Source organism: Sinocyclocheilus grahami, unplaced genomic scaffold (assembly GCF_001515645.1).
Source record: "Sinocyclocheilus grahami isolate Dianchi unplaced genomic scaffold, SAMN03320097.WGS_v1.1 scaffold2034.1, whole genome shotgun sequence".
In the NCBI taxonomy this organism is placed as follows: Eukaryota; Metazoa; Chordata; class Actinopteri; order Cypriniformes; family Cyprinidae; genus Sinocyclocheilus; species Sinocyclocheilus grahami.
The window spans coordinates 48,746-66,999 of NW_015507213.1; the positions used below are offsets into that span (position 1 = coordinate 48,746).

The 18,254-nt window shown below is 39.2% G+C and overlaps 2 protein-coding genes across 2 annotated transcripts in view; both read left to right on the forward strand.

Annotated features, from left to right (window-relative positions):
- The window catches only part of LOC107573782 (uncharacterized), an 18,721-nt gene extending 17,604 nt beyond the window's left edge, over positions 1–1,117 (forward strand). The window contains exons 9-10 of the mRNA XM_016260228.1: positions 79–149; positions 1,066–1,117. Of these exons, the coding sequence (XP_016115714.1) occupies positions 79–149; positions 1,066–1,117 (123 nt within the window). The remainder of the gene's footprint in view (positions 1–78; positions 150–1,065) is intronic.
- Positions 1,118–2,945: 1,828 nt separating this feature from the next.
- LOC107573783 (b(0,+)-type amino acid transporter 1-like) overlaps positions 2,946–18,254 on the forward strand; it is an 18,454-nt gene continuing 3,145 nt past the window's right edge. The window contains exons 1-3 of the mRNA XM_016260229.1: positions 2,946–3,359; positions 3,436–3,440; positions 3,530–3,659. Of these exons, the coding sequence (XP_016115715.1) occupies positions 2,946–3,359; positions 3,436–3,440; positions 3,530–3,659 (549 nt within the window). The remainder of the gene's footprint in view (positions 3,360–3,435; positions 3,441–3,529; positions 3,660–18,254) is intronic.

Genomic DNA, 18,254 nt, shown 5'->3' on the forward strand with positions numbered 1-18,254 from the left:
TTACTTTTAATACAGAAATCAAATGACATTGTGCTGTTAAAATGACTGCTTTTGTATTGTGTTTGTGCATTTTTGTAGGATCTGAAATGTCCGCAGACGGGTGTGAGCTGTGAAGATGGAGTCCGCAGCAGCATCCTGGAAATGGTCCAGTGCCATGGATGAGACGCTCCATCACTCCACCTTTTACCGTCTCATCAGGACCGGATGTTGCTGTGGTCTCTTCATCATCAGTGACCCCAGAGCCAGCGAGAACATCTAGAGAAAGACCAAAAGACACTGAGGATGTGAGTTTGGTCAAGTTTGTCCTGCTGGCTTGCTCATACAACATCAGTCAATGGAGCCAGAGTTTCAGAAGCTTCAAAAGCATCATCAAATAAAGTCATGAAGCTTCTGAAAGTCAGGCTCCATGGACTGATATTGTATGAACAGAAACCAGCAGGACAAACTTAACTAAAATCACCTTTTGTGTTCAGGAAAAAATAAAAAATGATATAAATAAAAAATACCCCAAGGATTGAACAGTGTAAATAATGACTGGATTTATATGTTTGGATGAACTAACCTTTTACCCCAAAAAGAAAAAGTAGTACCTTGAAGAAATAAACTTTAAGAAATAAGCAGCTTTATTGAGCGTTTGTACCCAAGACACAAAAAAGGATTTACAAAAATCACATTTACATTGATCAGAAACTTTTGTCCGAAGTGACTTACAGTGCTCTTATTACAGGGACCCCAATCCCCCTCAGCCACCTGGAGTAAAGAGCCTTGCTGAAGGACACACCGGTGATGACGACTGCGGAGATCAAACCAGCAACCTTCTGCTTGCCAGGTCAGTGGTTTAGCCCACTACACCACAAAAGTAGTAAATGAAATGCTGAACATTAATGTATGTCGCGCTCATGGAGAGCAGGCACACAAATGTTTGGAGCAGACACAGCAGCAGCCAGATTGTCCCGCATGTGTTCACCTGCTCTTGCTTCAAGATTGTGTAGTACGGGGGGGCCTCATCCTTTCTGTGCACTCAGGCAATGATAGCCTCGATGTCCCTTTCTCATCCATGATCAGATTCCGTCTGACTGCAGCAGTGAGGGTCGTGATGGACAGCAGAGACAGGTGAAGGTGGGCACGGTGGTAAGCTGCTTCATCAGAATAAAGCTGCAGAACTGGCACAGCTGTGTTGAGATGCAGTAGATGTGGGTTCACCGCCTGTAAATACATGATCGTTAGAACAATATGTTTGAATAAAGCTTTGTTTCATGTGTCGATGACTTTTCATGTGACAATGATATTTATTTATTGTCATGGTTACTTTTATTTATTCTTTTACTCATTTATTCATGTTTTCTGTTGTCAGTAAATAAAATATAATTGTTTCATTAACTTGTGAATTCATTACTTGACTGAAAATTGAGATGTATTCAAGTCATTCACAGAATAATGTAGCTCTTTATTACATATCTTTGTCTGGATGAAAAGAATTTGCTCTCCACCACCAAATCTCCATAGTTCCTGAAACGTGTGCAGTCAGATTGTGAGGACATTTCATAAACATCAAAATATTTACAGATAGATGAATTAAACCCGCCACTCGTATCTTTTAAGTTGTTGCGCTTGTAACGTCGTAGATCACATGATAACGTCAACATGGCGGATGAAGTCCGGATCTCATTCATACTTAACGAGATTTGGCTGTAGAGTGCCTACTCTTTTTGCGCTCGTTAAGTAAGTACTTATTTAAATTAAGTACCTACTCATTGAGTAGGCGGTTTCGGATGCAGCCCCCTACTCTGCAGCCACGGTTGCCAATCACCACTCCAAATTACGCATATACATCACTTTTCTTGACGTTGGTTCAACTTTGCTTTTTGAACCAGATGAACGAAAGAAAAAAAAAAAATACTATAACTACATATGTAACTATGCCTACTTAACATTTTATACTTAACTTTTTTTACAGATTAAAGAAAAAAAGCAAGCATATACATAGCTTTCATATTATGTTTATACTTACTCCAAAGTGTAATTTCTCCCCATACAAATTATTTCTAAATAAAATACCCTAAAATTAATAGTAATAATTATAATAATAAATTCAACAATCTACTTTAACAATATACACGTGCCACACATAGTTGCAAATGTAACATTGCTTAAAGGTATTCTTACACACTCTTCTATGACATTCTCTCTCCCAACCCTATGTTTGGTAATTACTTTATTATACATCAAAAGTGTGATAACATGTATATTACAAGTGTATTCATGGATAAGCTTCATACAAAACGATACAGACATCACTACATCTTCAAAGATTTTGTCAGAAGAGTTGCAAGAGATACCTTTCCATTTTTTTCCCTACAATGAAAGAACATCACTTTAAAATAATGAATGACATATCCATCTAAATAATTCCTTGTCAAAATTTTGAACATTTCTTGTCAATTCTGTGAGAATGACATTGAAAACACATTTTCTTTGTCTGTAACCATTCAAAGCTTTTCTGGTCTTAGTTGTACAGGAAATAATATTGATGGAATACTATTTTCCTCATTTTGTAAACAAAACTCCAAATTCCTGTTTTGTCCAGCTCTCTCTCAGTGATTCTCTTGGAAGACAGCTGCCCTTTTTGACACATTTGTGTTGATGTAACCTGTCTCATCAATAGATGACATATATAAACTTGTATTCTTTATCTCATATTAACCTCAAGAACTTGATTAAAGTGTAAAATATTAGTCGGGAAAAGATAAATGAACAGCCAGAGACCAGCATGTTGTAATACTTATGCCTGTGACCTCCAGTCCATAAGTGCAATTGCAGTCTCATGTTGGCCACAAACAAGTAATGATTACCTATTTAGATTTTTATGTGCTTTACTTTGTCCTGTTCATACTGTCCATCTGAAACTGACCCGAAAAGACAGCCACAGTCTTAATTTTTCCACTATGGCAACTGAAAAGGACAGTTCACCTGACAAGCTAAGACTGAAGACTGAAGTAGGGCTGCTGGGTGGAGTGTCTCTCATTGCAGGCGTTATGGTTGGATCTGGAATTTTCATGTCTCCTCAGTTTGTGCTGATTTATATAGGTAGTCCAGGTGCTAGTCTGTTAATATGGGCTGCTAGTGGATTGTTGGCCATGCTAGCTTCTTTGTGCTATGCTGAATTAGGAACTGTGATCCGTGAATCTGGAGGAGAGTATATTTACATCTTGCGCACTTCAGGCAATATCATGGCTTTTATATGCGCCTTCACCAATAACATTGTGTTGAGACCAACCAGCATGATTGCAGTTGCACTGATTTTTGCCCAAAATGCCCTTACACCTTTTTATGATGATTGCCCACCACCAAATGGAGCAGTAAAATGTTTGGCAGCCCTAGGGATTATGGTATTGACAGTTGTCAACTGCTTTAATGTGCGCTCCTCAATCACAGTCACAGTATTATTTACAGCTATGAAAGTACTGGCACTTATAATAATTACGATTGGAGGAGTTGTGCTACTTATTCAAGGGGACACCTCGAACAGCCTCCAAAACTTCTTTGAAGGGACCAAGCTGAGCATCAGGCCCATGGGAATAGCATTTTACCAGTGTTTGTGGTCCTATGATGGCTGGAATACTTTAAACTATGTTACTGAGGAGATCAATCATCCTGAGGTAATTATGTCCTCAATATTTTCCACTGTGATAATAGTTTTACACACAAAGTGACAAAAATATCTTTATTCATTAAAAAAAACAGTACATATTTATAATGTTTCAAACATTTTAAACAAAATACATACAGTGCATTTTAACATTTTCATCACAATTTAATAATAAATGGTCTTTCGATTATTGCTGTTGCCTCTAGTAATTCTGTGTGTGATTTTTAATTTCCAGCCCATTTTAAGCAGCAATATAATACTTTTTATTACTTAACCCAGCATTTTTATAGTGTACAAGCTTTTCTGAAGATCCAGGACTTCATGAAATTGCATCTATAACACTTTACTGGCATATTAACAGTGATAATGTCAATATATTTTGTAATATTTTGACTTTTTTATAAGATTTTTTAATAATACATTTGTCATAATTATTCATCCCCTAGTCAACATTGCTGATTTTTAGTCACTTATTTGTATGGTGGGGAACAAAATTGTCTTGAAACACAATTAAACCTTTAGAAACTCTATTAGAAAACATAATTAGCTTGAGCTGTTACACATACATACAATAGCCCATGCATGTGCTGAAGTTGAGTAGCAAATATGACAAGTCAACAGAGCTCTCACAAAAGCTATAGAGAAGCTATAGTGAAGAAATTGTTTTAGTAATTTAGAAAGTCTACATGAAGATTTCCAAGTCATTAAAAATTCCCAGAGACACAACTGGTAGCCTTATTCATCAACTTAAAATGTGTTGTACTGGAAAACCTTTGAGGGTGTTGAAGATAAAGCACAATATCATAAAATATTTGATCGCAGCAACTGAGGACCTGCAATGTACTGCCAAAGACTTGAAAGATGACCTGATGAAAGGAGGAAAAACATTTTAATGCAGATTATAAGAAGAACACAAGGCAAGTATAGCCTTCATGTTGGGGCATCTTGCGGAATGCCACTCTTGACCAAGAAGAACATAAAAGGCTGACTTAAATATGCTAAAATTAATTTGGAGTTCTGGAAGAATGTTTTATTTACATTTACATTTAGTCATTTAGCAGACGCTTTTATCCAAAGCGACTGACAAATGAGGACAATAAAAGCAGTTAAAACTAACAAAAGAGCAACAATATATGTCTCGGTTAGCCTAACGCAGTACACATAGCAAGGTATATATATATATATATATATATATATATATATATATATATATATATATAAATAAAGAAAAACAAGTAGATAGAATAGGAAAAATAGAACCCTAGGTTTTTTTTTATAAAAAAAGAAGATACATAGATAAAGTAGAATTAAAATAGAATAGAAAGTGCTAGAGTTAGATGGTCAAATAAAGATGGAACAGATGTGTTTTCAGTCGTTTCTTGAAGATGGCTAAGGACTCGGATTGAGTTGGGCAGATCATTCCACCAGGAGGGAACATTTAAAAAAAAAAAACAGCTAATGTAAAAGTCCTTGAAAGTGATTTTGTGCCTCTTTGAGATCTTTTATGGAGTGATTTGACCGAACTAGGCAAGGCTAATGAGCAGAAGAAAACCATCTCCATGGTCAAACATGGAGAAGGGCCAGTCTTGTTATGGAGGTGTTTTACTGTTGCAGGAAGTGGAAATCATGACTGTATGAAGGACATCATGGATTCTTTGAGGTATCAGGCCATTTTGGCAAGAATTGTGATGCCTTTGGTGCAAAGACTGAAGATGATGATCAGTGGATTTTCTTGCAGGACAATCATCCCAAAGTATACATCCAAATTTGCTAATGCTTGGTTAGGGATCAGTCATAGAATGTTCTTGAGTGGCTTGTTAAGTCTCCAGATTTAATTGTCATTGAAAATATTTTGTTGAATTTGAAGAAAGCAGTGGCAATGTAAAAGCCAAAGATTATCGGTGATCTGAAAGCTTTTTCAGGCGAGGAATGGGCAAAGATTGCAGTAGAGAGGTGACAGAAGCATCTAAGCACCCCCAAGCAGTGTTTATTGGTGGTTTTAAACAATAAAATCATTTTGACTTTTGGGAGTTGAATAATTTTGAACATGAATGTTTAGAGCCAGTTTGATTTTTCTCTGGAACACTGGAACATTTCTTTTTATGACAATTATCCACAACATGTGCAGCTTTAAAAAAACTGATTTTTTTCCTTCTGCTTTTCAGGTGGTTGACGTGACATATTTTCCGACATGTGCTCTCTGTCCGCTGGTGGGAGTGTGCTGACCTGTGTAGGGCCCTATGAAATCCATAAAATTTTTTTGCAAATTCCGATGAATTTTTTCCCAAATTTAGTTTTTTCCGTTTTAATTTTTCTGGACTCCTTTTTAATGGTTAAATTAAATTTTATTGAGCAAAAAGTATTTCTAATTAATTCAAATTATGAAACATATAATTTCACATCAAATTATTAAAAGTTGAACAAAAACTACATGCTTAGAGCCCTATGAAATGTTTTATTTTTTCTCAGCATATGTTTTACTGTTACCAACTTTAGCATATCTAAACATTTGAATGCATAAAACAACTTAATTTATTCAAATTTATTTATTCTTAAAATAGCCTTATGAAATGTTTTTGTTTGTTTGTTTTTTTTCCTCAGAAATTCTGTGTTGTGAATGTAAATTTTTCTGGTCATCAAATGAAGGCATAAAACATTCATTTAATTTATCTTTTAATTATTGAAAATTAAACAAACTTTATTATTGGCAAACAAAGGGGGTTTACTATTAACATAAATATGGAAGAAATGTTGTGTGATTGTTCCCTAAAAAATTAAGTTTTAATAATTTTAGTAGTAGTACTATAGTAGTATTAGTAGTATTATGTATACATTCTACTGAACAGCCTATATATACAGGGCCAGAGTGGGACTCATTTTCAGTCCTGAAGTTTCATGCCTTAGACCGGCCCACTTTAGTTCACGACTGACTATAGGTCTATTAAAATAATGTAATTTAAACCTCAGTATATAGGCCTACCAGGGCCGGACTGGGATGCAATTTCAGGCCGGGAAATTTCACACTCATCCAGGCCAGACAGAAAAAAATGGGGGCCAAAATTGTACCTTTTGGGGTACAACAGTTTGTCACTGGAGCTGTACCCTTAAAAGGACATCTTTGTATCTTTTTTTTATTTTTATCCCTAATAGGTACATATTAGTACCTTAAGGGTACAAATTACTACTCTAACATACTAATATGTACCTATTAGGGGTAAAAAAGGTACAAAGTCCTTTTAAGGGTACTGCTCCAGTGTCAAGCTGTTGTACCCCAAAAGGTAAAATTTTGGTCCCTTTTTATAGCCTATACACCCACAACAAATTCTGAAACCACAGACAACCCTATTATTTGTATGGCCATAACATAAAAAGGTCTAAATCCTTAGTCTGGGGCCGTGAAAAATAATTAAAGGTTCTCTCTTGCACTGCACCTTCACTTCCCTTTTCCTTTTCTTCATTTTCCCCAATATCTCTGTCTCTCCATTTTTTCTTGTACCTGTCACTTCTTCATCAGCAGGTAACTACTTTCATGAACAGAACTGTGTCCACCTTGTTGCAAAACGACCACCTCATTGCAATTTGTTAGCACAGAATGTTGTTTATCCAAAAATTAATTAAATACCCAAGATTTAACAAAACTATATTTCATACTCCTGATAGCCTAACACAGTGGTTCCCAACCATTTTTTCAGGAGACCCCTATTTTAACACTGAAAATTTTTAACGACCCCCATGCCCCCCCCATTCAAACACACTAGCAGACACATTTCATTTAATGTGACAGTCAGTTGTATACGTTTTTAATCAATGCAAAAATATCAGACTGCAGTGCAAACAATTAGTTGCAACTTGCAACTATTGATTTTTTTCCCAACAACAGGTTCCACTTTTTTCCTAACCCTGATGAACAAATAACAGCATCACATTTTATTCTGTTACTGTAAATATCAAACAAATCTATCCATTTCACTTATTACCTTAAAAACGAGTAACAACATGCAAGCGTTCACAAGAACAGACTTTTCTTTTCAGGCTCTGCTTTTTAACTGATGAACAAACAGGAGCAAATTAAAATCTATTAACATGAATATCATTTAATCAGAGAATTAATGTATTATTGTGTTTTTTTGTTTTGTATTCTAAAAACAAAAAAACATACATACAGTTAAAACACAACAATAACCATTGCATAATAACTATTTGAATATTTTAAGTTATGCGTGTTTTTTCTTGTGTTCCTGGTTGAATTAAGCCCTTATTTAATTGTTAAAGGCTATTTAATATGAACTCTGGGCGTGCATATCTAGGGCTAGATATTGGATATTAGGCATGATTTTCGTGACAGCCAGACGAAAGTCATTGTGCACTTCCAGCTTGCCTTCATTTAGATGGTTACCAGAGAGCTAAAAGCAGTCTCGGACAGGTATGTTGTGGCGAATGGCAGGATGAGTCTGGTTGTAGCATGGTGCGCAAGCTTGGGTGTGACATTGGGTCGTTTGTACCGTTTGTACCCGTGTTCGGTAAAGAATCTCCTCAGAAGAGAATTAGACTTGATATCCAAGAGCTCATCCTCTGCTTCTAAATACTCCACATCCACCTCTTTGCGGTGAATGGATCCATTACCCATGCGCATTTGGTGACAAGTTCATCAACATCCGAAAATCGTGATTTCATCTCCTCCGTTCCATGTGATGTGTGAACTCTTTGCTCAAGGATTCAGGTAAATTTCCCCCAGTCTGTTTGAGAAGTGATGGAATTTGGTGTAGGTCTCGTTTTATCAGGTTATCCTAAAGTCCACTTTATGCACAAATGCATCAATAATTTCCTTGCATTCCAGCACATTTGCATCTGCGCTCTGCATGCGCTTGTTTTTTTCATTATAGAGGCTGAAAATATCTGCCAGGTATGATGTTCTGTTGAGAAATTAATCTGTCATTTCGTCAAACAGTTTCTGGTTGTTCAGTTTCAGGAACTCGTTTATTTTTTTTTCAGTTCAATAAAACAAACCAACACTTGGCCTCTTGATAGTCAGCGCACTTCGGTATGAAGGAGGAGTGTCTGATGCACCTCATCTTCACACAGCTCCGCAAAGATTCGCTTGTTTACCGGACGGGCTTTAATAAAGTTAACAATCTTTACAACTGTCTTCAGCGTTTCATTAAGTTCATCAGAGAGGTGTTTGCTGGCCAGGGCTTGACGGTGTATCATACAGTGAAACACAAGACAGTGGGGAGCCTTTTCCTTCAAACATGTATTGAAGCCCTTATTTTTTCCCATAATTAAAGCAGCTCCATCTGTGCAGCATGCGACTAAATTATTATTGGGAATGTGATGCTTGGTGAAGCAATGGTCAATCACGTGGAAAATATCTTCTCCTCGTGCTGTTGTAGACAAATTAGTTGACAAAAGTATGTCCTGTTTTATTTCGGCGTCTTTACTGTACTGCATATATGCAATAAGGACTGCTTCATCTGCCACAGTAGATGTTTCGTCACGTTGGATAGAAAATGGGTGCATCTTTAACTTTTCAACCAATGTGTTCTCAACATCATTCGCCATTCTGTCGATTATGTCTTTTATTGTGTTATTGGACAGAGGTACAGTTTTTGGTTTTGAAGCCACCTGTGCCCCACACATTATTTGTGCCATTTTCACACATGCGGGTTTGAGCAGAGTTTCCCCGATGGTGTGTGGCTTTTTTGATTGGGCAATTAGGAGAGTACACTCAAAGGATGCAACCGTCGCCTACCTATTTTCATTTCCAGCTCTAGTCAAAGCATGTTCTGGGGTCTATTTGACATAAGTTATTTTTTCCTTAGGAAAGATTCTCTGGGTTTACCAACCATCTGTGGATGTTTGGTGCTCCGATGTCTCTCTGCAAAAAAATTCTTAAGGAAATTTCTTCTCTTTTCATAAATGAATTATTTTTAAAAAGAGTGCACCTGGTGACTCCTCAAAAATCATTAGCAACCCCCGGGTTGGGAACCACTGGCCTAACAGTTGCTAGCACTTTAATACTCAACTAGGTTAATAAACACAAAACGACAGTAGGCCTAGCGTACATACAGATGAAACTGACCTGCACCTGAAGCCCCGAACAGGCCAGTAATGTCATTACATTTCACAGCTTCTTCTGGCCGCTTCCTCTCTTTCATCGAGTCTGGCGCATCGGTTCTGTTCGGAACTCTTTGACGGAAACGCGGAACAGACGTGAGCAGATTCATATGGCGCAGCGCTGCCAGTAGTCAGACTAACCGATTTGTGATTTATTATCGAATGACAAAATCAGAAATGATCCCTTTGGTACATTAGGAAGGCAAAATATTAAATATTAATTATAGGAGGCTCTAAGATGGCAGCCAGGGAGTAATAGCAAGTTTCACTAGCTCCCGCACCACTCAGCTCATTACTTGTATTTTTTCAGTTAATTTGAATGCAACTCGATGGCTCTGGTTATGCCATTGATGTAGTATGTCTCTGGAAGCATTTTGGCCATCTTTTTCGAAAATGCCTCCTCCTGCCAAAAAAATAGAGCAAAAGGACTTTTCCACGGCCGTGGTGGATATCTCGCCGGAACACGGTGATGTCGAAGATAGCTTTTTGAGTTAAGCCCGGCCGAAGGCCTTTCAACATATGACAGATACGATTTCGAAAACAATAGATGCCAAACTCGATCCCTTAGCTGAGGTTATAAATACCCATTCTCAAGAACTGTAGAATTGTAAAGCTCGTCTGGATGAGGCCGAGTGAAGAATCGTTTCGGCGGAGGAATTAGCCGATAGCATGCAGGCCCGTGTTTTGACTCTGGAAAAGCAGGTTGCGTCGCTTACTGAGCACGTTGATGATTTGGAGAACAGAGGATGGCGCAAAAATATTTGCATCGTTGGCTTACCAGAAGAGGCAGAGGGCTCTAATGCGGTGGCTTTCCTCCAAAAATGGATCCCAGAGTTTCTTCAGTTGCAGACCAAGGAAGGCTACATAAAAATCAAAAGCGCTCATCGTACTCTAGCGCCCAGACCAGGTGTCAAGGAGAGACCTAGACTGCAGGTGGTGCGTATGCATAATTTCGGAGACAGACAGAGGTTCCTTGAGGCAAGCAGAAAGATGTCCATGGATGGCAACTTGTGATTTAAGAACTGCAAAATCTTTTTCTTTCAAGATTTCTCCACTACAGTGCTCCAGAAGCACAGGGAATTTGACTCTGTAAAACGCCGCTTGCAGGAGATCGGAGCCCGTTATGCAATGTTATATCCAGCTAAGCTCTGTGTAACGATCGGTAGTACCACAAATATCCTTAGGGCCTTTCGCACCGCTTTAGTTCCAGAACTAAATGTACAGTATTAAAGTACTGGGACGATTTTGCGCGAACTATTTCCCAGTACCATTTAAAGGGTTGCATTCACACCGAGAGTGTGTACTAAAAAGTGACGTAAGCCGGTCTACACCGACGTCATTTGTGCGTGGCGTTCAACAACAGAAACAAAGAAGAACAACATTAACAACAGGAGGATGGAGGACGCTGTGATCGGACCTGTGATTTTGTTGTGTCTCGCGGGTTTCACAATAATGGACATGGAAAGTCGACGTATACGTAAAGCGATTGAAAGAACGGAAAGGAGGACTAAGAATCTCCAACGACAACTGGCAGTGCTACATTTGCTACAAGTGCCTGCACTTCAGCGTCCGTCCATCTATCGCTGTTCTCCATACTTGCGAAATAAGTTGACATGCTTGCAGTATGTTTACACAGCGTTTTAAATCATGGTGGGTGTAGCGTCTGGACCAATCAAAAACACAATTTTTCATTTGATTTAACAAATCAGTTATTCATTAGATTAACAAATCGTCACAGTCCCCTCACCCAATAAACGTCTGCAACGACACCAGGCCCCCCTGGTCCCCATGGCAACTAATGCTGATATCACTGGTTTTATGACCCACAGGAAGTAGGGAAAATCACTGCATGTTCCATAGCAAGAGGCACAATGCACAGTAGAAATGGATTTTCTACTAATGAATTCATAGGAAAACCTTTCTTTGAATGAACACACATATCCTTCAGGTCATGGTGTATGTTGTCTTTGATATTTTTCACTATTCTATGCATGCTTATGATGGAACCCATTCCTGTCATCTTGCCTATATGTAATCCTACCAGGTTTAGTATCTATGAATTCACCTTCTGATGATCGAAACAAGCGTGTATATTATATGTTGGTACATAGGCAATATATCAGTGTCCTGAGAATCTTTAGTAATTTCGATTCAAGTTCCATATGCAAATTACCACGCTTCCACACAAAGAGTCATAAAACTCCCCAGTGTCTCAAAACTCCCACTTGGGATACCGGCCTTTCTCATTGGACAAGCCCATCTTGAGAGGCGGGGATCTTCTCCGACCTTAAAGGCATCACACCATGTGTCTTAGAATTGACAGACAGTTGACCCTGAGAGGTCAGCTAAATATCTACAGCGGATCTAAATATTTATAATTAATTATAACTAGTTATGATTAATTATTCATATTTCCCCATGAGCTGATTCGCTACATGGGTGAGGGCGTTTTCATATGCGTTTGGCCAATCAGTGTCTACTTATGTCATGATTAGTACCAGTTGTGCTGGTTAGACCCTGCTCCGGAGTAGGAGCTAATTTGGTTCTCGAAAAAGGCAGTCCGGTACTAAAATCGCTCCCAGCTCCGGCGGTGCGAACACGCCGAAAAGTGGGTAGTTCCACAATTAGTTCTGGTACTATGAAAAGGTTCCTGCGGTGCGAAAGGCCCCCTTGACACGCCTGCAGTGGTCTCAGAGCTTATTGTGGAGACTGATCAGCATCGACCTGTGGCAGCCGAACGTTCACCTGTGAATAGGCCTGTGATGGGCGAATTAATCTAACGGTGCCTCGCATGGTGCCAGAGCTATGACCGGAATGTATTTCTCTTCTCCGCCTGTTTTGTGTTCGGGATTTATTACTTTCATTGCAGAATGGTGCGGACGATGTGACTACACAAGTATACTTCTTGAGTTCGTTTAAAAAATTTTTTTTTTTAAGTTTTCTGTTTCTGACTGAACGGAAAGTATGTTCTCTTGCATACTGAATTCCCTTTATGAGAAGGGAAAACTCCTCTCTTGTTTTAATTTGTTGTTTTGCTTCTTTTGGTGTTCAAGTTCGATTGAATGTTCTATTACCCAGAAATGGTTGTGCTTCTGTTGTTATTATTATTATTATTATTATTATTATTATTTGTGTTTCTTTTTTGCATGTGAAATTTCAGTGCAGGAGATTGTATGAACGAAGAGCTTCAGTTTATGCTTATTTTCATTTGTTTGCACAATATTCTAATTTACCTTGTATAGATGGTTATTAATAATTTAAGAATTTCTACATGGAATGTACGATTAAGAAAGGTTTTTGATTGGTTAAACAAGGAGCGTGTTGACCTGGCCCTGTTGCAAGAGACCCACTTAAAAGAAAAAGGAGCACACTGGCCTCAAACATAAGTGGATTGGCCAAATGTATTTTTCTTCATTTACAATTAGTAGGGGGGGAGCTATCCTTGTAAATAGAAATGTACCCTTTAAGATTTTAAATAGCACTAAGGATAAGCGGGGTTGTTTCATTATTGTTCGAGGGTTATTGAATGGAGAGGAGATAACGTTCTTAAATATGTACTGCCCACCGAACTTTTCTCCTGAGCTTCTCACCAAGGCTTTTTCGGATTTGTTAGATACGGTCTCCAGTACTGTAATTATAGGGGGGGATTTTAATTGTTTGTTGAATCCCTTGCAAGATTACCTTCAAAGAATAGGCCCAGATGGTCTGGTGTGCGAATTATATAAAGATATCTATTATATAAAGAGTTTCAACATATTTGAATAGATCCCCTATTATTTATGTATGATTATTTGTTTATGACAAATACTTTGCTCTCTAATCACTCAGAGAGGCCAATATTTCCCTTATTTTAAAAAAAGGAAAAGATCCAGAACATTGTGGGTCCTATAGGCCGATATCTCTTTTGAATGTAGATTTTAAATTGCTTTCAAAGAACCTTACACTGCGGTTGGAGAAAATACTTCCTTCTATCATTAATTAAGACCAAACGGGTTTCATTAAGGGTAGAAGTTCGAGTAACAATATTAGAAGGCTTCTTAATATTATTGAGCTCTCTAATAAATGTGACACTGACACCCTGATTTTATCATTAGATGCGGAGAAGGCCTTTGATCAAGTGGAGTGGCCATATTTATTTTATAGTTTGGAAGGTTCGGCCTTGGTTATAATTTTATCCGATGGGAACGCTTACTGTATTCTGCTCCACTCGGAGCTGCTGTCACTAACGGCCATAGGTCTGACAATTCCCCTCACCGTTACTTTCTGCGATAGCGATAGAACCATTGGCTCAGGCGATTAGGGAGAGGATGGCCGTGTCTGGTGTTTCGTTTGGTCTTAAACAGCATAAGATCTCCCTATATGCGGATGATATCCTGCTTTTTCTGTCGGACCTTGAATCGTCGGTGCCTGCTCTAGTAGATATTGTTAATTCACTTGGGAAGTTTTCAGTGTATAAAATAAAATTTTCCAAATCTGTTGCTTTGCACCTAAGACAGCCAAGTTCTAGTATAATTAATAAGACTTCCCTTCCATTCAAAGTGTCGGACTCTGGTTTTACATATTTAGGAATTAATATTACCCCACAATTTTCCAATTAGCTAAAGTAAATGTTTTCCCTTTGCTTGATAAAATCTGCAACGAATTAATTAGATGGTCAGATCTCCCCCTTTCCTGGCTCGGAAGAATTGCTGTAGTTAAAATGAATATAATGCCCAGGCTTCTTTACCCATTACAGATTTTATTGCAGAATAAAAGGGTAAAGGAATTAACTGGATGGCTTAGTTCATTTATATGGAACAAGAGAAAAGCAAGACAAAAATGTTCAAAGTTACAGCTTTCTAGTTCTAGGGGTGGCTTGGGTCTGCCAAACATCAGAAAATACCAATTAGCCTGTCAGCTTAAATTTATTATGGAATGGTTCAGAGAGGATCCTAAATCTATTTGGCTTGATTTAGAGGCTTCACAGTTATCATGTCCTTTACAAAATCTGTTATTTGTCAGAGGTTCTAAGGTAGTCAAAGCATTATGTGAGAACTCAATTGTGTTTAACACATGGAAGGCCTGGTCTGTTATACGTAGGATTGAGGGAAGGGCTGGTTTGTCTTCCCTGCTGACCCCCATTCACAATAACCCAGAGTTTATCCCTAGCATTTCAGATTCTGGTTTTAAAATTTGGTATGCTTATGGAATATGTAGATTTGGTTGCCGGTTGGCTTCTGGCTTCGCTACCGTTCGGACGTTCTTGCTTACTGCTCTGTGCTTTGCTCCCTATTTCTGTACTTTTCTCAGATTTTTACTTCAGTAGATCAGTGCTCAAACAACACATTTTTGGCACAAACACTAAAACTAAAAACTCTTTGGGACTGGAATAATACTACAAAAAGGGGACTTTTGCCTCCCACTGCCAGCAGTTTACATTCCGGAAAAGGGAAAACACTGCTATCTACATTATAACAGACGAGAGATAATAATGCCTCCTGTTGAATCTACTTGCTGCATAAACTGCCACAAACTTCTACAAAGGATTGTGGTTCTTGAAACAAAGTTACTTGCTGGACTTCCAAAACAGGCAGAACACTCAGCAGACCGTCATCATGGACCCCCTCAGCATACAGCTGGTGAGTCCCATGAATCTAGTTAATCTCAACAGTTTATACCAAGGTAGAGGAACAAGCCGAAACTGATCGTCACACTAATCGATGGCACAAACAGGGAGCGAGACCCAAAGGCACACAAGACATCAGATTGTCACGAGTATATATAGCATCCTCTACTCCACATTCAGCTATGACGAGGCTTGTGAATACTGGTATTCTACCACCCCCTATACATCTTGAGAACAGATTTGAAGCCTTAATGAATGCGGGTGAGGAATCCCCAAATGTGATTAAACATGAATCGGATCAGCCAGCAGCGAACATCGCTACTAACAGGCGCTCAAGGTCGAGCAGATAGCGGCATTCAGCTCAGAGCGCAGCCGAGCCCAGGACTCTGATAGTGGGTGACTCCATTATCAGAAACATCAGTAGCAGGACTACAACAACATGCTGCTTTCATCAAGCAACTGTCTCTGATGTGAACAGGGAACTCCGGAACATTCTGATGAAGCACAAGACTGCAAATCGAATCATCATCCATGTGGGGAAGAATGATATTCGGAAAGAACAGTCAGAACTCCTTAAGAAGGATTTCAGTGAACTGTTTGAAACACTTTGAAGACTCAAAGTTCAGTTGTTCATCAGTGGACCACTCCCAGCAAGGGGAACTAACATGTTCTCACGGTTGCTTGGGCTGAACACATGGCTACAATGATCTTGCGATATAAAAGGAGGGAATTTCATCGACAACTTTAATCTTTTCTGGGGCCATAGACGACTGTTTAAACCGGATGGCCTCCACCCAAACAAAATTGGTGCAAGAGTGCTTAAGGACAATATCTACTTCTCCCTCTGTCATCCTTCAGCAGAGTGTGTCAAATCCACTCAGCCTGAATAGCACACACACACCTGGTCCGAGTCGTCATGTGGTTGACACATCCCACAAGGACACTGATAACACTGCGCAGCCACAACAAGCACTGCTCATGGACAACATCCCGGCTGAGCCCTGCCCACAGAGCTCATCACAGACAGACTGTGACGTATCAGAACAGCTTCAAGACTCAGCACCCAAGGACGACTTTCTGGAAAACAGCCACCGGAAACACCAGAGACACAGCCCATCTCACCAGACACATTATTCCACTCTCCAGCATCTCCACTTCTATGCTTCTCACAGAAAATGGAGGAACTGGTCTGTGCTGGGACCAAACTCTCCCACTCATTCGCTGCAAGCCCCCAGATATCAACTAAAAAAACGGCAGGCCCCCCCAACCACCAAAGCCTGTGGGCCCAGCTCGTCGTCCTCCTCTCCACTCTCCAGCATCTCCACTTCTATGCTTCTCACAGAAAATGGAGGAACTGGTCTGTGCTGGGACCAAACTCTCCCACTCATTCGCTGCAAGCCCCCAGATATCAACTAAAAAAACGGCAGGCCCCCCCAACCACCAAAGCCTGTGGGCCCAGCTCGTCGTCCTCCTCCTGTGAGAGCTCTCCGGCCGCTGCCACAACGCCAGGGTCCAAACCCTCCATCTGCTGTAGGTGAACCAAAAACAGCTCATAGCAGCTCTCAGTGATATGTACCGGGTTTATGATAGCAGCTACATTCACAAATGTTTACAGAACAAGTGGGAACCCAGTGTGCCTGTAGCTTTCTCTATTTCTGTTTTATCACGTGATAGAAAGTCTAAGGCCTTCTCAAGCCGAACAGCTGACTCATCTAATCTGCAGCCTATTATGCACCAAAATGAGATTGCTGTAAAGACACAAAGCAATGCCATCTAGTTAGCATTTTACAACTTTACTTTCATGAGTGTCTGCAGGACTGTTAGGAGAGGTGGAGGTGTAGCTGCTCTATTTAAAGATGTCTATCAATGCAAGCAAGTGTCATTTGGTCAGTAGTTGTCTTTTGAATATCTAGGGATTGTGCTGAAAGGTGCTCCACGCATTCTGTTTATCATTATTCACAGACCTCCAAAATACTCTCCAGCCTTTGTTGAAGAGTTTACAGAAATGTTATCAATGATTTCCTCAGAGTTTGACTGTTTTGCAATGCAGAAATCAAAACTTCAAAAGAAATTATAACTGTTTTAAACACTTTTGACCTGATTCAGCATGTGCATGAACCCACACACAAACGTGGACATTGTCTAGATTTAATCATCAGTAGGGGTCTAAACATTTCATACATTGTTATTAAGGACATAGCACTATCTGATCACTTCTGTATTTTCTTTGATATATTGATCTCTGCTACCACTGAATCTAGATCTGTCTCTGTCAGAAAGAGATGCATTAACAAAGAACACTAGTGTGCTATTTATGGAGGCTACATCTTTAACACCAAGCATGTCTGCAGACTCTGTTGATCTTCTCCTTAATTCCTTTAACTCAAAAGTTAAGAATGTTATTGATAATATTGCTCCTGTGAAAGTCAGCAAGAAGACTGGCAGACAAAAATCAGCTTGGAGAAAATCAACACCAGTACAGAGTATGAAAAGACAATGCAGAAAAGCTGAGCGGATGTGGCAGAAGATGAAACTTGAAATTCACTATAGCATCTATAAAGGCAGTATTTCAATGTGGAACTAGCCACTGCCAGACAGAGTTTCTTCTCAAACCTTATAAACAGTAACTAAAACAACACTCGCACTCTTTTTGCTACTGTTGAGAGACTGACAAACCCCCCCAAGTCAGATTCCCAGTGAAATGCTCTCTGACAGCAAATGCAATGAGTTTGCTTCCTTCTTGTCTGAGAAGATCATTAATAGCAGGAAGGTGATTAGCACAACCTCAAGTTATGCAGAGGTCAGACAGATTCAACCGCAATATCAAAAAGAAGATGCTATGTCTATTTTTTAAGCAATTGATAGCAACATTTTGGAAGAAATAGT